The 24,096-nt window shown below is 47.9% G+C and overlaps 1 protein-coding gene across 1 annotated transcript in view; it reads left to right on the top strand.

Moving 5' to 3' along the window:
* Positions 1–335: 335 nt before the first annotated feature.
* The window catches only part of TMEM207 (transmembrane protein 207), a 125,626-nt gene continuing 101,865 nt past the window's right edge, over positions 336–24,096 (top strand). The window contains exon 1 of the mRNA XM_086944967.1: positions 336–443. Coding sequence (XP_086801093.1) covers positions 369–443 — 75 coding nt within the window. The 5' untranslated portion in view covers positions 336–368. The remainder of the gene's footprint in view (positions 444–24,096) is intronic.

Raw genomic sequence — 24,096 nt, 5'->3', positions numbered from 1 at the left:
TATGTATATGCAGCTCACAGGGACCGTGGCCAACTGATGTAGCAGTGACGCTGAACCTTATGGTTGCGCTGCTGGTTCCCGCCCCGTCGCACGCGTCCGCCCCCTAGTACCTGGCCATGTAAACGGTGTTGCTACAAGCATGAGAACTGGATCTCAGCTCTGAAGGTTGACCTCGAGGTAATGTTCAATTAATTGTTAAACTGCCCCTACACCGGTGTTCATGCTCACCTATAATTCGCCCGCTCACACGGAAAGAGCGATAATGTATTCAGCCATTCAAGCGGGCTCGCCAGACAGGCAGTCGCAGTTCTGAAGGAAAGAATCTATAAACGAGCCCCGCGAGTAGGGAGCGCTGGGACGGATCCACCATGCGTCCAGCAAGACCAGACCAGCACGGTGTCTTCAGGACTAACGCGGCCATCACCTTTGCTGGACTGCTCCAGGTAACCTGCCTTTTCAGTATCACGGGACTGGGTATCAATTCAGGTCTTTGTAAGAATTGATTTCCTGTGCTTGTAACTAATTGATCATAAATAAGGCTTCCTGTTTTCCGTTTTTTTCTGATTTTTACACATAAATACAGACAGAAAACCATTTATTTTTCTGTCTGTATTTATTTTAAAATGTGGATAAAAACAGAAATTGGGTTATTTTTTGAGCAATTCTAAATGCTGTAAATCATGACTACCAAGCCAATAACTTTGTTGATCTAAAAGTAAGAGGGTTTAAAAAAAAAGAATTTAAGTGAAGAGCCTTAAACAGCAATATATATGCTTGTATAAGAAAACATGCACATCTTAATATCAAGGTTGTGCATATTTTATCATCTGAGTGTGTTTATATGACTGAAAACGGTCAGTCCTTCAGGCATGATTGCATATTTATCAGACAAATAAATGTGAAAATATACTCATTTTAGATTCATTTTTTCACAAAAGCCAAAATATAAATGGATAAATACAGATACAATTCTTAAAAAATATATGGATCAATACAGACGGAAATGCCCTAAAAATAAATACCATAAAACCGGGAGCCCTAATCATAAATGCCAACGAGAGAAACCTGGGGGCAAACTGACCAATATTTCATGCAGCGCAGGAAGTCACCTTGCAGCACTGCGTGAAAGGGCAGGAATGCGCTGTATTTAACATCACACAGCACAATGCTGTCCTTTCCTTGCACTGGCGCACAAAGGGCTGCCTTGCACCAATGCAGGCACGGGTGTGCCATGGTGCAAGGATGCCTGCGTTGTTTGCCGTATTGTTTTTGTGCACAAAGGGACGCCTTCTTGCTCAAAATATTCCACTGAGGCGTTTCCTCTTTCTATGTGTTGTGCAGAACGCAGCGCACATAGAAAGGGGAACAATGAGGAGAGAAAAAGATCTATCTCCTCGTTACACTTCACCTGAGAGGCGTCGCATTTTGACGCATTCCTAGGTCTATCAATAATGGTATATCTCGTTATGCGCCAAAAATCATGGGTGGGTGCATGGGTACAAATCAACCTGCGGCCACCTAGTATTGGGACACCTGGTTGTACCTCCACAAAGTGAGTTGTTGAATGGCCTCAGCAGCAGCCCCTCCCTGAACGGGATGTTGACCTCCCATTAAACTTGGCTAGAAGTTCATCGCTGTGACATCACTTCCTTCTGTTTGGGGGGGGGGGCTGTTTCCAATGGAAAATGAACAACCACGCATCGCTTACTTGTTTTTTCATGTTTCCTTTGTACTTCCTGTTTTACTCCTGTTTTAGTACTTCAAATTAGCAAAGAAGCTTCTCAAATTGAGGGGCATATTATCAAGAACCGCGTTAAAATTATCGCCGCTTTAGCGGCAGTAAACTGCCGCTAAAGCGGTGATAAAGGGCTTGATAATAGGCCCTTGTGAATTCCCATAGAAGCCTATGTTCTGGTGTTAACCTGGGCTTCTATGGGAATTCACACAGGCATATTATCAAGCCCATTATTGACACTTTAGCGGCAGTTTCCTGCCGCTAAAGCAAAGATAATTTTAACGCCGTTCTTGATAATATTGCCCTTAGTTTTTTGGTTGAGAAATATATTGGTCTGGTCTGCAATAACTGTGATCACATCGCCTGAAGCGAAATTGCTCCCTTTTCTCGAGACTTCTCTTTCACGTTGTGGCACTTTAACAACCTCTGACAAATAATTGTCTCAACTCGACGTTTTCTTGGTAATGACCCTGGACTGGTGGCATTCTCGAGAAGAATCTGTGTCTAAAGGCCATGTGTTAATGACAGGGTTGTGCATTTGGAACGCCCATTAAATGGCTCCCCTAGATTATACTCTGAGGGGCCGAGACCCTCCCTGGGAATAATGAGTCTGAAACCGGAAATGAGCCCTTTCAAGAAAGGTCAAAGCCAGGGGTGCTCTGACTCTGCTGACAACTTCCGAGCCTGGCACAAGAGCCCGGCGTGTACCAAGTACCAGGAAAGGATTGAAAACAGCTCTCAAGAGCTGATAATTGTATAGCTCGTTTTAAGAGGCATATTTGATGATAAACATAGGTTGTTCTGTAGAGCTTGGCAATGCTTGACCTACGGATTTGCGACTGTATTTTTTGTTTGCAAAGTACTTACTAACAAATGCTTCGAAAAGTCTGGAATGTCACACTTGTAGGAGTGTGATGGTTAGTCGTTGTGTTGGCACTGTAATCTGCAGAGCTGGCAGGGGCGATGGAGGGTGCCAGCTGCCATGTGCTCCTGACGATATCCCAGACACTTATATTTTTACAAATTCAGCACTGGCTAAAATACACCAAAAAGTGATGGATGGAATGTTTAAATTAATCTCAGCCACTGGTAAACGCTCCAGGCCACATCCCATACTTTCTGCAGTCATCTCTGAGTTGAAAAATAGTTTGAGCCAAGTCCCTGCCAACTTTCAACAAATCCCCCAGCTTCCCAGAGCCCTCTGTGCTAAGCCAGGATTAGTCACACAAAGAATGCCAGGTAACCACTAAAAAGGTTTTCATTGTTATTATTCTGAATTTTAATCATGTCTGGGATACCCATTATTAAAGGGAAATTCCGGGGTATATCTCAATATATTTATAACATTGTTTTGAATCCCTACAGTTGTCCAACAGTGATTTATATAACAACTCCCAGCAGTGGTTGAGTCCCCCATGGTGGCCTTCACCTGCTTGGGTGTGAAACATGGCCGACGATGAAGCGATGCCACGAAACATCCTGGGTGGGGCCATTTGTCAAAATCTTTTAAGACTCCTGTTGGCCAATCCCGAATTATAATGATAAAGACCTGTTTTTTTGGTGGTTACCCGGCACTCTTTGTGTGAGTATGTTGTGATGTGGAGGACGTGTCCAGGTTCCTTCCCTCGCCCTCTCAAAGAGTGAGAGATGGACTCGCTCGTCTGTTTGTGCGCCTGATCACCCCTGTGGCGTGCAAATGACATCACTTAAGAGTTAAATTCAAGTCTGCGATTCATCATACTGTGGGTTTACTCAAGCTTGTGGTGCAATTTTAAGTGGAAGTGAAGGTCCTCACATTGGCTGCTCTATGGAAGCGCCATGGTGGGGACACAAGCGGAACAGTCAAACACGACGAGCTCCCTTAGCGCCAAGAGGCCTCAGCATTCATGGGCTTTACAAGTATAATACTTACTTACTTAGGGTGCACCCCTGAAAACGGTCCCAGATATGATATTATCAATGATACGGGTGGATTCGTTTGCAAGGAGTAAAGAAAGATGTAACAAACGTAAGGTTGGTGGGGCGGTGATGTATGGCAACTTGCCCCTGAAATCAATACAATTATATCGTCTCAGCGGGACATTTGCTGAATTTTCAAATCCATGAACACACTTCGCTACACCTTCCCTCTGAAAGACTCACTGCTTCCCAGAATACTCCTGGAATTGTTTGTGAACCCAATAAAGTTGGAAATGTGCTTCAGACTTGGGAGTGGCTTTGACTCCTCTTGAGCAAGGCCCGTATCGACTGGTTCAGCATCTAACTGCGTATAGTCATCTGTCATCAACCTTTCAAGTGACAAAGATCGACTCTCCGCAGTCACTGACCCCTCAGACTGCCCCATCATTCAAGAGGGTTCATGTGACAAAGATTGACTCTCCGCACTCACTGACCCCTCAGACTGCCCCATCATTCAAGAGGGTTCAAGTGACAAAGATCGACTCTCTGCACTCACTGACCCCTCAGACTGCCCCATCATTCAAGAGGGTTCATGTGACAAAGATTGACTCTCTGCACTCACTGACCCCTCAGACTGCCCCATCATTCAAGAGGGTTCATGTGACAAAGATCGACTCTCTGCACTCACTGACCCCTCAGACTGCCCCATCATTCAAGAGGGTTCATGTGACAAAGATTGACTCTCCGCACTCACTGACCCCTCAGACTGCCCCATCATTCAAGAGGGTTCAAGTGACAAAGATCGACTCTCTGCACTCACTGACCCCTCAGACTGCCCCATCATTCAAGAGGGTTCATGTGACAAAGATTGACTCTCCGCACTCACTGACCCCTCAGACTGCCCCATCATTCAAGAGGGTTCAAGTGACAAAGATTGACTCTCCACACTCACTGACCCCTCAGACTGCCCCATCATTCAAGAGGGTTCAAGTGACAAAGATCGACTGTCCACACTCACTGACCCCTCAGACTGCCCCATCATTCAAGAGGGTGCAAGAGACAAAGATTGACTCTCCACACTCACTGACCCCTTCGACTGCCCTATCATTCAAGAGGGTTCAAGTGACAAAGATCGACTCTCCGCAGTCACTGACCCCTCAGACCGGCTCACAATTCAAGAGGGTTCAAGTGACAAAGATCGACTCTCCGCACTCACTGACCCCTTTGGCTGCCCCATCATTCAAGAGGGTTCAAGTGACAAAGATCGACTCTCCGCAGTCACTGGCCCCTCAGACTGCCCCATCATTCAAGAGGGTTCAAGTGAAGAAAGATCGACTCTCCGCAGTCACTGACCCCTCAGACTGCCCCATCATTCAAGAGGGTTCAAGTGACAAAGATCGACTCTCCGCAGTCACTGACCCCTCAGACTGCCCCATCATTCAAGAGGGTTCAAGTGACAAAGATCGACTCTCCACACTCACTGACCCCTCAGACTGCCCCATCATTCAAGAGGGTGCAAGAGACAAAGATTGACTCTCCGCACTCACTGGCCCCTTCAACTGCCCCATCATTCAAGAGGGTTCAAGTGACAAAGATTGACTCTCCGCAGTCACTGACCCCTCAGACTGCCCCATCATTCAAGAGGGTTCAAGAGACAAAGATCGACTCTCCGCAGTCACTGGCCCCTCAGACTGCCCCATCATTCAAGAGGGTTCAAGTGAAGAAAGATTGACTCTCCGCAGTCACTGACCCCTCAGACTGCCCCATCATTCAAGAGGGTTCAAGTGACAAAGATCGACTCTCCGCAGTCACTGACCCCTCAGACTGCCCCATCATTCAAGAGGGTGCAAGAGACAAAGATTGACTCTCCGCACTCACTGGCCCCTTCAACTGCCCCATCATTCAAGAGGGTTCAAGTGACAAAGATTGACTCTCCGCAGTCACTGACCCCTCAGACTGCCCCATCATTCAAGAGGGTTCAAGAGACAAAGATCGACTCTCCGCAGTCACTGACCCTTCGACTGCCCCATCATTCAAGAGGGTTCAAGTGACAAAGATCGACTCTCCGCAGTCAATGACCCCTCAGACTGCCCCTTCATTCAAGAGGGTTCAAGTGACAAAGATTGACTCTCCACACTCACTGACCCCTCAGACTGCCCCATCATTCAAGAGGGTTCAAGTGACAAAGATCGACTCTCCGCAGTCACTGACCCCTCAGACTGCCCCATCATTCAAGAGGGTTCAAGTGACAAAGATTGACTCTCCGCAGTCACTGACCCCTCAGACCGGCTCATCATTCAAGAGGGTTCAAGTGACAAAGATTGACTCTCTGCACTCACTGACCCCTTTGGCTGCCCCATCATTCAAGAGGGTTCAAGTGACAAAGATCGACTCTCCGCAGTCACTGACCCCTCAGACTGCCCCATCATTCAAGAGGGTTCAAGTGACAAAGATCGATCCTCCGCAGTCACTGACCCCTCAGACTGCCCCATCATTCAAGAGGGTTCAAGTGACAAAGATCGACTCTCCGCACTCACTGACCCCTCAGACTGCCCCATCATTCAAGAGGGTTCAAGTGACAAAGATCGACTCTCCGCAGTCAATGACCCCTCAGACTGCCCCTTCATTAAAGAGGGTTCAAGTGAGAAAGATCGACTCTCCGCAGTCACTGACCCCTCACACTGCCCCATCATTCAAGAGGGTTCAAGTGACAAACATTGACTCTCCGAACTCACTGACCCCTCAGAGAGCCCCATCATTCCAGAGGTTCAAGTGACAAAGATTGACTCTCCACACTCACTGACCCCTCAGACTGCCCCATCATTCAAGAGGGTTCAAGTGACAAAGATCGACTCTCCGCAGTCACTGACCCTTCAGACTGCCCCATCATTCAAGAGGGTTCAAGTGACAAAGATCGACTCTCCTCAGTCACTGACCCCTCAGATTGCCCCATCATTCAAGAGGGTTCAAGTGACAAAGATCGGCTCTCCGCAATCACTGACCCCTTTGGCTGCCCCATCATTCAAGAGGGTTCAAGTGACAAAGATCGACTTTCCGCACTCACTGACCCCTTTGGCTGCCCCATCATTCAAGAGGGTTCAAGTGACAAAGATCGACTCTCCACAGTCACTGACCCCTCAGACTGCCCCATCATTCAAGAGGGTTCAAGTGACAAAGATCGACTCTCCGCAGTCACTGACCCCTCAGATTGCCCCATCATTCAAGAGGGTTCAAGTGACAAAGATCGGCTCTCCGCAATCACTGACCCCTTTGGCTGCCCCATCATTCAAGAGGGTTCAAGTGACAAAGATCGACTTTCCGCACTCACTGACCCCTTTGGCTGCCCCATCATTCAAGAGGGTTCAAGTGACAAAGATCGACTCTCCACAGTCACTGACCCCTCAGACTGCCCCATCATTCAAGAGGGTTCAAGTGACAAAGATCGACTCTCCGCAGTCACTGACCCCTCAGACTGCCCCATCATTCAAGAGGGTTCAAGTGACAAAGATCGACTCTCCGCAGTCACTGACCCCTCAGACTGCCCCATCATTGAAGAGGGTTCAAGTGACAAAGATTGACTCTCCGCACTCACTGACCCCTCAGACTGCTCCATCATTCAAGACTGTTCATGTGACAAAGATCGACTCTCCGCACTCACTAACCCCCCAGACTGCCCCATCATTCAAGAGGGTTCAAGTGACAAAGATCGACTCTCCGCAGTCACTGACCGCTCAGACTGCCCCATCATTCAATAGGGTTCAAGTGACAAAGATCGACTCTCCGCACTCACTGACCCCTTTGGCTGCCCCATCATTCAAGAGGGTTCAAGTGACAAAGATCGACTCTCCGCAGTCACTGACCCCTCAGACTGCCCCATCATTCAAGAGGGTTAAAGTGACAAAGATTGACTCTCCGCACTCACTGACCCCTCAGACTGCCCCATCATTCAAGAGGGTTCAAGTGACAAAGATCGACTCTCCACACTCACTGACCCCTCAGACTGCCCCATCATTCAAGAGGGTTCAAGTGACAAAGATTGACTCTCCACATTCACTGACCCCTCAGTCTGCCCCGTCATTCAAGAGGGTTCAAGTGACAAAGATCGACTCTCTGCAGTCACTGACCCCTCAGACTGCCCCATCATTCAAGAGGGTTCAAGTGACAAAGATCGACTCTCCGCAGTCACTGACCCCTCAGACTGCCCCATCATTCAAGAGGGTTAAAGTGACAAAGATTGACTGTCTGCACTCACTGACCCCTCAGACTGCCCCATCATTCAAGAGGGTTCAAGTGACAAAGATTGACTCTCCGCACTCACTGACCCCTCAGACTGCCCCATCATTCAAGAGGGTTCAAGTGACAAAGATCGAATCTCCGCAGTCACTGACTCCTCAGACTGCCCCATCATTCAAGAGGGTTCAAGTGACAAAGATCGACTCTCCGCAGTCACTGACCCCTCAGACTGCCCCATCATTCAAGAGGGTTCAAGTGACAAAGATCGACTCTCCGCACTCACTGACCCCTTGGACTGCCCCATCATTCAAGAGGGTTCAAGTGACAAAGATTGACTCTCCGCAGTCACTGACCCCTCAGACTGCCCCCTCATTCAAGAGGGTTCAAGTGACAAAGATCGACTCTCCGCAGTCACTGACCCCTCAGACTTCCCCATCATTCAAGAGGGTTCAAGTGACAAAGATCGACTCTCCGCACTCACTGACCCCTTTGGCTGCCCCATCATTCAAGAGGGTTCAAGTGACAAAGATTGACTCTCCGCACTCACTGACCCCTCAGACTGCCCCATCATTCGAGAGGGTTCAAGTGACAAAGATCGACTCTCCGCAGTCACTGACCCCTCAGACTGCCCCATCATTCAAGAGGGTTAAAGTGACAAAGATTGACTGTCCGCACTCACTGCCCCATCATTCAAGAGGGTTCAAGTGACAAAGATTGACTCTCCGCACTCACTGACCCCTCAGACTGCCCCATCATTCAAGAGGGTTCAAGTGACAAAGATCGAATCTCCGCAGTCACTGACCCCTCAGACTGCCCCATCATTCAAGAGGGTTCAAGTGACAAAGATCGACTCTCCGCACTCACTGACCCCTCAGACTGCCCCATCATTCAAGAGGGTTCAAGTGACAAAGATCGACTCTCCGCACTCACTGACCCCTCAGACTGCCCCATCATTCAAGAGGGTTCAAGTGACAAAGATCGACTCTCCGCAGTCACTGACCTCTCAGACTGCCCCACCATTCAAGAGGGTTCAAGTGACAAAGATCGACTCTCCGCACTCACTGACCCCTCAGACTGCCCCATCATTCAAGAGGATTCATGTGACAAAGATCGACTCTCCGCAGTCACTGACCCCTCAGAGTGGCTCATCATTCAAGAGGGTTCAAGTGACAAAGATCGACTCTCCGCAGTCACTGACCCCTCAGACTGCCCCATCATTCCAGAGGGTTCAAGTGACAAAGATCGACTCTCCGCAGTCACTGACCCCTCAGACTTTCCCATCATTCAAGAGGGTTCAAGTGACAAAGATCGACTCTCCACACTCACTAACCCCTCAGACTGCCCCATCATTCAAGAGGGTTCAAGTGACAAAGATCGACTCTCCGCACTCACTGACCCCTCAGACTGGCCCATCATTCAAGAGGATTCATGTGACAAAGATCAACTCTCCACACTCACTGACCCCTCAGACTGCCCCATCATTCCAGAGGTTCAAGTGACAAAGATTGACTCTCCGCACTCACTGACCCTCAGACTGCCACATCATTCAAGAGGGTTCTAGTGACAAAGATCGACTCTCCGCAGTCACTGACCCCTCAGACTGCCCCATCATTCAAGAGGGTTCAAGTAACAAAGATCGACTCTCCGCAGTCAATGACCCCTCAGACCGGCTCATCATTCAAGAGGGTTCAAGTGACAAAGATTGACTCTCCACACTCACTGACCCCTCAGACTGCCCCATCATTCAAGAGGGTTCAAGTGACAAAGATCGACTCTCCACACTCACTGACCCCTCAGACTGCCCCATCATTCCAGAGGTTCAAGTGACAAAGATTGACTCTCGGCACTCACTGACCCCTCAGACTGCCCCATCATTCAAGAGGGTTCAAGTGACAAAGATCGACTCTCCGCACTCACTGACCCCTCAGACTGCCCCATCATTCAAGAGGGTTCAAGTGACAAAGATCGACTCTCCGCACTCAATGACCCCTCAGACTGCCCCATCATTCAAGAGGGTTCAAGTGTCAAAGATCGACTCTCCGCAGTCACTGACCCCTCAGACTGCCCCATCATTCAAGAGGGATCAAGTGACAGAGATTGACTCTCCGCAGTCACTGACCCCTCAGACTGCTCCATCATTCAAGAGGGTTCAAGTGACAAAGATTGACTCTCCGCACTCACTGACCCCTTCGACTGCCCCATCATTCAAGAGGGTTCAAGTGACAAAGATTGACTGTCCGCAGTCACTGACCCCTCAGACTGCCCCATCATTCAAGAGGGTTCAAGTGACAAAGATTGACTTTCCGCACTCACTGACCCCTCAGACTGCCCCATCATTCAAGAGGGTTCAAGTGACAAAGATTGACTCTCCGCACTCACTGACCCGTCAGACTGCCCCATCATTCAAGAGGGTTCAAGTGACAAAGATCGACTCTCCGCAGTCACTGACCCCTCAGACTGCCCCGTCATTCAAGAGGGTTCAAGTGACAAAGATCGACTCTCCGCAGTCACTGACCCCTCAGACTGCCCCATCATTCAAGAGGGTTCAAGTGACAAAGATCGACTCTCCGCAGTCACTGACCCCTCAGAGTGGCTCATCATTCAAGAGGATTCATGTGACAAAGATCGACTCTCCGCAGTCACTGACCCCTCAGAGTGGCTCATCATTCAAGAGGGTTCAAGTGACAAAGATCGACTCTCCGCAGTCACTGACCCCTCAGACTGCCCCATCATTCCAGAGGGTTCAAGTGACAAAGATCGACTCTCCACACTCACTGACCCCTCAGACTGCATCATCATTCAAGAGGGTTCAAGTGACAAAGATCGACTCTCCGCACTCACTGACCCCTCAGACTGCCCCATCATTCAAGAGGATTCATGTGACAAAGATCAACTCTCCACACTCACTGACACCTCAGACTGCCCCCTCATTCCAGAGGTTCAAGTGACAAAGATTGACTCTCCGCACTCACTGACCCCTCAGACTGCCCCATCATTCAAGAGGGTTCAAGTAACAAAGATCGACTCTCCGCAGTCACTGACCCCTCAGACCGGCTCATCATTCAAGAGGGTTCAAGTGACAAAGATTGACTCTCCACACTCACTGACCCCTTCGACTGCCCCATCATTCAAGAGGGTTCAAGTGACAAAGATTGACTCTCCGCAGTCACTGACCCCTCAGACTGCCCCATCATTCAAGAGGGTTCAAGTGACAAAGATCGACTCTCCACACTCACTGACCCCTCAGACTGCCCCATCATTCAAGAGGGTTCAAGTGACAAAGATCGACTCTCCGCACTCAATGACCCCTCAGACTGCCCCATCATTCAAGAGGGTTCAAGTGCCAAAGATCGACTCTCCGCAGTCACTGACCCCTCAGACTGCCCCATCATTCAAAAGGGATCAAGTGACAGAGATTGACTCTCCGCAGTCACTGACCCCTCAGACTGCTCCATCATTCAAGAGGGTTCAAGCGACAAAGATTGACTCTCCGCACTCACTGACCCCTTCGACTCTCCCATCATTCAAGAGGGTTCAAGTGACAAAGATTGACTCTCCGCAGTCACTGACCCCTCAGACTGCCCCATCATTCAAGAGGGTTCAAGTGACAAAGATTGACTTTCCGCACTCACTGACCCCCCAGACTGCCCCATCATTCAAGAGGGTTCAAGTGACAAAGATTGACTCTCCGCAGTCACTGACCCCTCAGACTGCCCCATCATTCAAGAGGGTTCAAGTGACAAAGATTGACTTTCCGCACTCACTGACCCCCCAGACTGCCCCATCATTCAAGAGGGTTCAAGTGACAAAGATTGACTCTCCGCACTCACTGACCCGTCAGACTGCCCCATCATTCAAGAGGGTTCAAGTGACAAAGATCGACTCTCCGCAGTCACTGACCCCTCAGACTGCCCCGTCATTCAAGAGGGTTCAAGTGACAAAGATCAACTCTCCGCAGTCACTGACCGCTCAGACTGCCCCATCATTCAAGAGGGTTCAAGTGACAAAGATCGACTCTCCGCAGTCACTGACCCCTCAGACTGCCCCATCATTCAAGAGGGTTCAAGTGACAAAGATCGACTCTCCGCAGTCACTGACCCCTCAGAGTGGCTCATCATTCAAGAGGGTTCAAGTGACAAAGATCGACTCTCCGCACTCACTGACCCCTCAGACTGCCCCATCATTCAAGAGGATTCATGTGACAAAGATCGACTCTCCGCAGTCACTGACCCCTCAGAGTGGCTCATCATTCAAGAGGGTTCAAGTGACAAAGATCGACTCTCCGCAGTCACTGACCCCACAGACTGCCCCATCATTCCAGAGGGTTCAAGTGACAAAGATCGACTCTCCGCAGTCACTGACCCCTCAGACTTTCCCATCATTCAAGAGGGTTCAAGTGACAAAGATCGACTCTCCACACTCACTGACCCCTCAGACTGCCCCATCATTCAAGAGGGTTCAAGTGACAAAGATCGACTCTCCGCACTCACTGACCCCTCAGACTGCCCCATCATTCAAGAGGATTCATGTGACAAAGATCAACTCTCCACACTCACTGACCCCTCAGACTGCCCCATCATTCCAGAGGTTCAAGTGACAAAGATTGACTCTCCGCACTCACTGACCCTCAGACTGCCCCATCATTCAAGAGGGTTCAAGTGACAAAGATCGACTCTCCGCAGTCACTGACCCCCTCAGACTGCCCCATCATTCAAGAGGGTTCAAGTAACAAAGATCGACTCTCCGCAGTCACTGACCCCTCAGACCGGCTCATCATTCAAGAGGGTTCAAGTGACAAAGATTGACTCTCCACACTCACTGACCCCTCAGACTGCCCCATCATTCAAGAGGGTTCAAGTGACAAAGATCGACTCTCCGCACTCACTGACCCCTCAGACTGCCCCATCATTCAAGAGGATTCATGTGACAAAGATCGACTCTCCACACTCACTGACCCCTCAGACTGCCCCATCATTCAAGAGGGTTCAAGTGACAAAGATCGCCTCTCCGCACTCACTGACCCCTCAGACTGCCCCATCATTCAAGAGGATTCATGTGACAAAGATCGACTCTCCGCAGTCACTGACCCCCTCAGACTGCCCCATCATTCAAGAGGATTCAAGTGACAAAGATTGACTCTCCGCACTCACTGACCCGTCAGACTGCCCCATCATTCAAGAGGGTTCAAGTGACAAAGATCGACTCTCCGCAGTCACTGACCCCTCAGACTGCCCCGTCATTCAAGAGGGTTCAAGTGGCAAAGATCAACTCTCCGCAGTCACTGACCGCTCAGACTGCCCCATCATTCAAGAGGGTTCAAGTGACAAAGATCGACTCTCCGCAGTCACTGACCCCTCAGACTGCCCCATCATTCAAGAGGGTTCAAGTGACAAAGATCGACTCTCCGCACTCACTGACACCTCAGACTGCCCCATCATTCAAGAGGATTCATGTGACAAAGATCGACTCTCCGCAGTCACTGACCCCTCAGACTGCTCCATCATTCAAGAGGGTTCAAGTGACAAAGATTGACTCTCCGCACTCACTGACCCCTTCGACTCTCCCATCATTCAAGAGGGTTCAAGTGACAAAGATTGACTCTCCGCAGTCACTGACCCCTCAGACTGCCCCATCATTCAAGAGGGTTCAAGTGACAAAGATTGACTTTCCGCACTCACTGACCCCCCAGACTGCCCCATCATTCAAGAGGGTTCAAGTGACAAAGATTGTCTCTCCGCACTCACTGACCCGTCAGACTGCCCCATCATTCAAGAGGGTTCAAGTGACAAAGATCGACTCTCTTCAGTCACTGACCGCTCAGACTGCCCCATCATTCAAGAGGGTTCAAGTGACAAAGATCGACTCTCCGCAGTCACTGACCCCTCAGACTGCCCCATCATTCAAGAGGGTTCAAGTGACAAAGATCGACTCTCCGCAGTCACTGACCCCTCAGAGTGGCTCATTATTCAAGAGGGTGCAAGTGACAAAGATCGACTCTCCGCACTCACTGACCCCTCAGACTGCCCCATCATTCAAGAGGATTCATGTGACAAAGATCGACTCTCCGCAGTCACTGACCCCTCAGAGTGGCTCATCATTCAAGAGGGTTCAAGTGACAAAGATCGACTCTCCGCAGTCACTGACCCCTCAGACTTTCCCATCATTCAAGAGGGTTCAAGTGACAAAGATCGACTCTCCACACTCACTGACCCCTCAGACTGCCCCATCATTCAAGAGGGTTCAAGTGACAAAGATCGACTCTCCGCACTCACTGACCCCTCAGACTGCCCCATCATTCAAGAGGATTCATGTGACAAAGATCAACTCTCCACACTCACTGACCCCTCAGACTGCCCCATCATTCCAGAGGTTCAAGTGACAAAGATTGACTCTCCGCACTCACTGACCCTCAGACTGCCCCATCATTCAAGAGGGTTCAAGTGACAAAGATTGACTCTCCACACCTCACTGACCCCTCAGACTGCCCCATCATTCAAGAGGGTTCAAGTGACAAAGATCGACTCTCCGCACTCACTGACCCCTCAGACTGCCCCATCATTCAAGAGGATTCATGTGACAAAGATCGACTCTCCACACTCACTGACCCCTCAGACTGCCCCATCATTCAAGAGGGTTCAAGTGACAAAGATCGCCTCTCCGCACTCACTGACCCCTCAGACTGCCCCATCATTCAAGAGGATTCATGTGACAAAGATCCACTCACTCACTGACCCGTCAGACTGCCCCATCATTCAAGAGGGTTCAAGTGACAAAGATCGACTCTCCGCAGTCACTGACCCCTCAGACTGCCCCGTCATTCAAGAGGGTTCAAGTGACAAAGATCGACTCTCCGCAGTCACTGACCGCTCAGACTGCCCCATCATTCAAGAGGGTTCAAGTGACAAAGATTGACTCTCCGCAGTCACTGACCCCTCAGACTGCCCCATCATTCAAGAGGGTTCAAGTGACAAAGATCGACTCTCCGCACTCACTGACACCTCAGACTGCCCCATCATTCAAGAGGATTCATGTGACAAAGATCGACTCTCCGCACTCACTGACCCCTCAGACTGCCCCATCATTCAAGAGGGTTCAAGTGACAAAGATCGACTCTCCGCACTCACTGAACCCTCAGACTGCCCCATCATTCAAGAGGATTCATGTGACAAAGATCGACTCTCCGCAGTCACTGACCCGCTCAGACTGCCCCATCATTCAAGAGGGTTCAAGTGACAAAGATTGACTCTCCGCACTCACTGACCCGTCAGACTGCCCCATCATTCAAGAGGGTTCAAGTGACAAAGATCGACTCTCCGCAGTCACTGACCCCTCAGACTGCCCCGTCATTCAAGAGGGTTCAAGTGACAAAGATCGACTCTCCGCAGTCACTGACCGCTCAGACTGCCCCATCATTCAAGAGGATTCAAGTGACAAAGATCGACTCTCCGCAGTCACTGACCCCTCAGACTGCCCCATCATTCAAGAGGGTTCAAGTGACAAAGATCGACTCTCAGCAGTCACTGACCCCTCAGACTGCCCCATCATTCCAGAGGGTTCAAGTGACAAAGATCGACTCTCCACACTCACTGACCCCTCAGACTGCCCCATCATTCCAGAGGTTCAAGTGACAAAGATTGACTCTCCGCACTCACTGACCCCTCAGACTGCCCCATCATTCAAGAGGGTTCAAGTGACAAAGATCAACTCTCCGCACTCACTGACCCCCCAGACTGCCCCATCATTCAAGAGGATTCATGTGACAAAGATCGACTCTCCGCAGTCACTGACCCCCTCAGACTGCCCCATCAGTCAAGAGGGTTCAAGTGACAAAGATTGACTCTCCGCACTCACTGACCCGTCAGACTGCCCCTTAATTAAAGAGGGTTCAAGTGACAAAGATCGACTCTCCGCAGTTACTGACCGCTCAGACTGCCCCATCATTCAAGAGGGTTCAAGTGATAAAGATCGACTCTCCGCAGTCACTGACCCCTCAGACTGCCCCATCATTAGAGAGGGTTCAAGTGACAAAGATCGACTCTCCGCACTCACTGACCCCTCAGACTGCCCCATCATTCAAGAGGGTTCAAGTGACAAAGATCGACTCTCCGCAGTCACTGACCCCTCAGAGTGGCTCATCATTCAAGAGGGTTCAAGTGACAAAGATCGACTCTCCGCAGTCACTGACCCCTCAGACTGCCCCATCATTCAAGAGGGTTCAAGTGACAAAGATCGACTCTCCGCAGTCACTGACCCCTCAGAGTTCCCCATCATTCAAGAGGGTTCAAGTGAAAAAGATCGACTCTCCGCAGTCACTGACCCCTCAGACTGCCCCGTCATTCAAGAGAGTTCAAGTGACAAAGATTGACTCTCCACACTCACTGACCCCTCAGACTGCCACATCATTTAAGAGGGTTCAAGTGACAAAGATCGACTCTCCACAGTCACTAACCCCTCAGACTGCCCCATCATTCAAGAGGGTTCAAGTGACAAAGATCGACTCTCCGCAGTCACTGACCCCTCAGAGTGGCTCATCATTCAAGAGGGTTCAAGTGACAAAGATCGACTCTCCGCAGTCACTGACCCCTAGGACTGCCCCGTCATTCAAGAGAGTTCAAGTGATAAAGATTGACTCTCCACACTCACTGACCCCTCAGACTGCCACATCATTCAAGAGGGTTCAAGTGACAAAGATCGACTCTCCGCAGTCACTAACCCCTCACACTGCCACATCATTCAAGAGGGTTCAAGTGACAAAGATCGACTCTCCGCACTCACTGACCCCTCAGACTGCCCCATCATTCAAGAGGGTTCAAGTGACAAAGATCGACTCTCCGCACTCACTGACCCCTCAGAGTGGCTCATCATTCAAGAGGGTTCAAGTGACAAAGATCGACTCTCCGCACTCACTGACCCCTCAGACTGCCCCATCATTCAAGAGGATTCATGTGACAAAGATCGACTCTCCGCAGTCACTGACCCCTCAGAGTGTCTCATCATTCAAGAGGGTTCAAGTGACAAAGATCGACTCTCCGCAGTCACTGACCCCTCAGACTGCCCCATCATTCAAGAGGGTTCAAGTGACAAAGATCGACTCTCCGCAGTCACTGACCACTCAGACTGCCCCATCATTCAAGAGGGTTCAAGTGACAAAGATCGACTCTCCGCAGTCACTGACCCCTCAGACTGCCCCATCATTCCAGAGGGTTCAAGTGACAAAGATCGACTCTCCACACTCACTGACCCCTCAGACTGCCCCATCATTCCAGAGGTTCAAGTGACAAAGATTGACTCTCCGCACTCACTGACCCCTCAGACTGCCCCATCATTCAAGAGGGTTCAAGTGACAAAGATCGACTCTCCGCACTCACTGACCCCCCAGACTGCCCCATCATTCAAGAGGATTCATGTGACAAAGATCGACTCTCCGCAGTCACTGACCCCCTCAGACTGCCCCATCATTCAAGAGGGTTCAAGTGACAAAGATTGACTCTCCGCACTCACTGACCCGTCAGACTGCCCCTTAATTAAAGAGGGTTCAAGTGACAAAGATCAACTCTCCGCAGTCACTGACCCCTCAGACTGCCCCGTCATTCAAGAGGGTTCAAGTGACAAAGATCGACTCTCCGCAGTTACTGACCGCTCAGACTGCCCCATCATTCAAGAGGGTTCAAGTGATAAAGATCGACTCTCCGCAGTCACTGACCCCTCAGACTGCCCCATCATTCAAGAAGGTTCAAGTGACAAAGATCGACTCTCCGCACTCACTGACCCCTCAGACTGCCCCATCATTCAAGAGGGTTCAAGTGACAAAGATCGACTCTCCGCAGTCACTGACCCCTCAGAGTGGCTCATCATTCAAGAGGGTTCAAGTGACAAAGATCGACTCTCCGCAGTCACTGACCCCTCAGACTGCCCCATCATTCAAGAGGGTTCAAGTGACAAAGATCGACTCTCCGCAGTCACTGACCCCTCAGAGTGCCCCATCATTCAAGAGGGTTCAAGTGAAAAAGATCGACTCTCCGCAGTCACTGACCCCTCAGACTGCCCCGTCATTCAAGAGAGATCAAGTGACAAAGATTGACTCTCCACACTCACTGACCCCTCAGACTGCCACATCATTTAAGAGGGTTCAAGTGACAAAGATCGACTCTCCACAGTCACTAACCCCTCAGACTGCCCCATCATTCAAGAGGGTTCAAGTGACAAAGATCGACTCTCCGCAGTCACTGACCCCTCAGAGTGGCTCATCATTCAAGAGGGTTCAAGTGACAAAGATCGACTCTCCGCAGTCACTGACCCCTAGGACTGCCCCGTCATTCAAGAGAGTTCAAGTGATAAAGATTGACTCTCCACACTCACTGACCCCTCAGACTGCCACATCATTCAAGAGGGTTCAAGTGACAAAGATCGACTCTCCGCAGTCACTAACCCCTCAGACTGCCACATCATTCAAGAGGGTTCAAGTGACAAAGATCGACTCTCCGCACTCACTGACCCCTCAGACTGCCCCATCATTCAAGAGGGTTCAAGTGACAAAGATCGACTCTCCGCACTCACTGACCCCTCAGAGTGGCTCATCATTCAAGAGGGTTCAAGTGACAAAGATCGACTCTCCGCACTCACTGACCCCTCAGACTGCCCCATCATTCAAGAGGATTCATGTGACAAAGATCGACTCTCCGCAGTCACTGACCCCTCAGAGTGGCTCATCATTCAAGAGGGTTCAAGTGACAAAGATCGACTTTCCGCAGTCACTGACCCCTCAGACTGCCCCGTCATTCTAGAGAGTTCAAGTGACAAAGATTGACTCTCCACACTCACTGAACCCTCAGACTGCCACATCATTCAAGAGGGTTCAAGTGACAAATATCGACTCTCCGCAGTCACTAACCCACCAGACTGCCACATCATTCAAGAGGGTTCAAGTGACAAAGATCGACACTCCACACTCACTGACCCCTCAGACTGCCCCATCATTCAAGAGGCTTCAAGTGACAAAGATCGACTCTCCGCAGTCACTGACCCCTCAGACTGCCCATCATTCAAGAGGGTTCAAGTGACAAAGATTGACTCTCCGCACTCACTGACCCCTCAGACTGCCCCATCATTCAAGAGGGTTCAAGTGACAAAGATCGACTCTCCGCAGTCACTGACCCCTCAGAGTGGCTCATTAATCAAGAGGGTTCAAGTGACAAAGATCGACTCTCCGCACTCACTGACGCCTCAGACTGCCCCATCATTCAAGAGGGTTCAAGTAACAAAGATTGACTCTCCGCACTCACTGACCCCTCAGACTGCCCCATCATTCAAGAGGGTTCAAGTGACAAAGATCGACTCTCCGCAGTCACTGACCCCTCAGAGTGGCTCATTAATCAAGAGGGTTCAAGTGACAAAGATCGACTCTCCGCAGTCACTGACCCCTCAGACTGCCCCATCATTCAAGAGGGTTCAAGTGACAAAGATCGACTCTCCGCAGTCACTGACCCCTCAGAGTGGCTCATCATTCAAGAGGGTTCAAGTGACAAAGATCGACTCTCCGCAGTCACTGACCCCTCAGACTGCCCCGTCATTCAAGAGGGTTCAAGTGACAAAGATTGACTCTCCACACTCACTGACCCCTCAGACTGCCCCATCATTCAAGAGGATTCATGTGACAAAGATTGACTCTCCACACTCACTGACCCCTTCGACTGCCACATCATTCAAGAGGGTTCAAGTGACAAAGATTGACTCTCCGCACTCACTGACCCCTTTGACTGCCACATCATTCAAGAGGGTTCAAGTGACAAAGATCGACTCTCCACACTCACTGACCCCTCAGACTGCCCCATCATTCAAGAGGGTTCAAGTAACAAAGATCGACTCTCCGCAGTCACTGACCCCTGAGACCGGCTCATCATTCAAGAGGGTTCAAGTGACAAAGATCGACTCTCCGCACTCACTGACCCCTCAGACTGCCCCATCATTCAAGAGGGTTCAAGTGACAAAGATCGACTCTCCACACTCACTGACCCCTCAGACTGCCCCATCATTCAAGAGGGTTCAAGTGACAAAGATCGACTCTCCGCACTCACTGCGTATGTACTGCTATCCTCACCTTCAGGATCAGTTTCACCACAGATCTCAGTCTCACCTGGTCCTCATATTCTCTTGAAAAATGACACATTTCTTGTGATGACTTCACAACCTTTCCGGGCAGTGAGCATAGTTCCTTACACAACGCTCACCGTCCAAGGGTCCACCTCAAAAGACAATAAGAACTTACTCCCAGGATGCTGGGTTTTTACCACCACCCATTCACCAACGTGAAACTGCCTCGTCTGAGCATGTCTTTTCCTGGACATTTTGTCATTTTGCACCTTCCGCCGGTGCAAGGCATCAACACACCATGACCATGGAGCATGGAGGGGGCGTCAACATAAGGAATTGCATCGCCAACAATTCGGTTCATGCAAAGAGTACTGGAAGACAGCTTGGTTGTGGCATGTGGAGTCAGTCTATATTCATGAAGGAAGACATATAAAGCACACTCAAGGTTTTGTCCTTTCACCAGTGCAATTCTCAGGACTTTATTAAGGGTCCACAGAAAGCGTTCTGCCTCCCCGTTTGCCTGTGGCCATCGTGGTGTAATCGTCCTATGATGGATTCCTCGGGACGTCAGGTAGTCAGCAAATTCCTGATTGGAAAACGGAGTTCCATTGTCAGTTCTAAGTTCTTTCAATAGGTCATGGGTGGAAACGACTGATGGTTTGGTTTGTGGTCACAGATTTGAGGATTTCCACCTCCGAATAGTTTGAAAAGTCATCAACGATCCCCAGCATGTGGCGACCATCTGGCAGACTTCCAAAACTAGCACGGGCTCTATGTCATGGAATGCCTTCAGTGATGAGAGGAGATGGTGAGTCAGTCTGACCAGTGGCCAGACACATAGACCATGCTGCACTGTGCTTTCCACCCTGTCAGCCAGACCCGGGAACGATATACAGACAAAATATCCAATCAAAATTATAGAATTGCACTAATATCGAATTCAAAATATAGAATGGACAAAATATGGAATGGACAGAATATAGTGGTGAAAAATATTGTTTTGAAGGTAAGTAATTTAATATCGTTTTTTAAAATATAGACAGTTCAAATATCGAAATATATAATGTAGGTATTAAAATATATCGAATTTTTAATAATATCAAATTTTTTAAAGTGTTTTTTATGTTATTTAATTTTTGCGTAATTTAATTCTGTAGCGGGTTGTGGGTTTATAGGGGAATAGGGTGGGAAGTATTTTAATTCTAATTAATTAAATGTTAATTTATTTATTGGTAATTATTTTGAATTAATTGTTAATTAATTAATAATTTTTAATTCATTCATTTTTAATTGGCAATTGATTTTTAATTGGTAATGCATTTTCAATTGGTTATTTATTTTTAATTAGTTATTAATTGTTATTAATTGATTAATTGATAATTATGTTAATGTTATTAATTTATTTTCCATAGCGGGTTGTGGGTTTATAGGGGAATAGGGTGGGAAGTGATGTATTTGTAATTAATTAAATATGTACATTTATTTATTGGTATTCATTTTGAATTAATTGTTAATTAATTTTTAATTGGTAATTAATTAATTTTTTAATGGCATTTAATTTGTATTAATTGATTAAATGATAATTATGTACATTTAATTCGTTTATTTTCTGTAGCGGGTTGTGGATTTATAGGGGATTAGAGTGGGAAGTAATTAAATTGTAATTAATTAAATATGTAAATTTATTTATTGGTATTTATTTTGAATTAATTGTTAATTAAGTATGAATTTGTAATTAGTTAATTTTTAATTGGTAATTAATTTTTATTAATTTATCAATTGATAATTATGATAATGTTGTTAATGTATTTTCCATAGCTGTTTGTTTGTTTATAGGGGAATAGGGTGGGAAGTAATTTAATTGTAATTAAATAAATCATTTGTATTTATTTATTAGTATTGATTTTTATTTTATTGTTAATTAATTGTTAATTGGTAATTAATTTGTATTAGTAGGAAATTAATTTTAATAACTAATATTTATTTGTATTTTTAATTGATTAATTATTACATTATATTAAATTGGTCATTTATTTTTATTAATGTTTTGTTGCTATTGATATTTAATTTATTTATATATATATAGTAAATCATTACTTTCCCTACTGTTAAACTCACTAGAGTGGGAATAGTAATTTTTACCGCTACGCTATCCAACGCTTTCTCTACTGTTGCACCCTCTGGAGTGGGAATAGTAATTTTTACCCCTAAGCTATCCAACGCTTTCCCTACTGTTGCACTCTCTGGTGTGGGAATAGTATGTTTTACCTCTACGCTATTCAACGCTTTCTCTACTGTTGCACTCTCTGGAGTGGGAATAGTAATTTTTACCCTCCGGCTATCCAACGCTTTCCCTACTGTTGCACTCACTGGAGTGGGAATAGTAATTTTTACCCCTACGCTATCCAACACTTTCCCTACTGTTGCACTCACTGGAGTGGGAATAGTAATTTTACCCTCCCGCTATCCAAGGCTTTCCGTACTGTTCCACCCACTGGAGTGGGAATAGTAATTTTTACCACTACGCTATCCAACTCTTTCCCTACTGTTGCACTCACTGGAGTGGGATTCGTAATTTTTACCCCTAGGGTATCCAACGTTTACCCTACTGTTGCAGTTGCTGGAGTTGTAATAGTAAAGTCTACCCTCCTGCTATCCTACGGTAAGAATATTGTATATTTTTTATTAATATTATGTTAATACATATACATATATGTGTTAAAAAAATATTGTATGTTTCTTTTTTTTTAACCCCTCCCCTGCTGGTGACGGAACCACTCCGTCACCAGCCGCGGTTGCGCTGTGCTGATGACGGAGCGGTTCCGTCACGGCCCGCTCGGAACGCCTGCGCGGCGCGGATTCCGCACCTGCGCTGAACGTTCTATTGAGCGGGCGGGCCGTGACGGAACCGCTTCGTCATGAGCACAGCGCAACCGCGGCTGGTGACGGAGCGGTTCCGTCACCAGCATGAGCCCGCCGCTCTTTCACCCCACCCCCTTAGCCCTGCGGCGGAATAGCCGCCGCAGTGAAGGGGTTAATTTAAAGTAATTATTTAATAATGTTAAGGTTATTTAAGTATTTTTAAGTATGTTTTAGTTAATTATATTTATTATTTCATAAATTTTAAATTACTTTTAATAGATTTTAAAAAATTCGATATTTTGACTAACTATATTTTTTTTTTTCGATATTTTTGTACTTACCTGTTTGTAGATAGGACTTCGATATTTTTGCTTTCTATATTTTGTCCTCGATATTGTGGGTATTCTATATTTTGTATTCTATATTTTGTCAGTAATCCACCTGCTGTTGCAATGTCACTGGAATTATGAGACAATAGCGTCTCAAGCTGAAAACATCTCCAATGGACAGCATTTGCTTCTTTTTTGATGTATGAATATCTCGTTCAGTTTCAGTTAGAACTCTTCTTGCATAGGCTATGGGAGCCCATCCTCCATAATCCTATTTTTCAGACAAAAGTGCTCCAAGGCCAGTAGAGCTGGCATCCACTAATAATTCGGAGTCATGGCGAGGATTAAAATATGCTAAAGTAGAGTGTTCAGACAACGCTTGCTTGGTTGCTATGAACGCTTCCTCTTGCAGTGTCCCTCATTCCTATACAGAACTGGTCTTTCTCAGTTCTCTCAGGGGAGCCGTAAGAGCAATGAGGTTTAGAATAAATTGGCCACAGTATTGACCATCCCCAGGAAACTGCGAAAGCCGCTGACGGTCGTCGGGGAAGGGGCTTGTTGAATGTCTGTACCTTTGCAGGGCCCAGCATAACCCAATGTTCTGAGAAGCAGTAGCCAAAAGAATTGAAGGAAGGTGCACTTCTCTCGAGGAAGAGTGAGTCAATTTTTGTGCAGCTTTTGAAACGTTGCTCGTAGCCAGTTGAAATATTCCTCAACTGACGGTGCATGCACCGGAATGTAACCATTGATATTAATGATCACAACCAATCTGGTCAAGACTCCTCCTATTGTGTCCTGGAACACTTCAGAGGAACTGGAAATGCCAAAACTCAGGCATTTATATATTCTTAAAGCAACGTGAGCGGCAAGGTGGTAATTGCTCGTTACTCCGGATCCAACATCCACTGATGATATCCTGCCCGCAGGTCCATCGTAGAAAACCATCTC

Source organism: Lissotriton vulgaris, chromosome 11 (genome assembly GCF_964263255.1).
Source record: "Lissotriton vulgaris chromosome 11, aLisVul1.2, whole genome shotgun sequence".
NCBI lineage: Eukaryota > Metazoa > Chordata > Amphibia > Caudata > Salamandridae > Lissotriton > Lissotriton vulgaris.
Note: the sequence above shows the minus strand (reverse complement) of the source record. Positions and strands in the feature narration are given on the sequence as shown.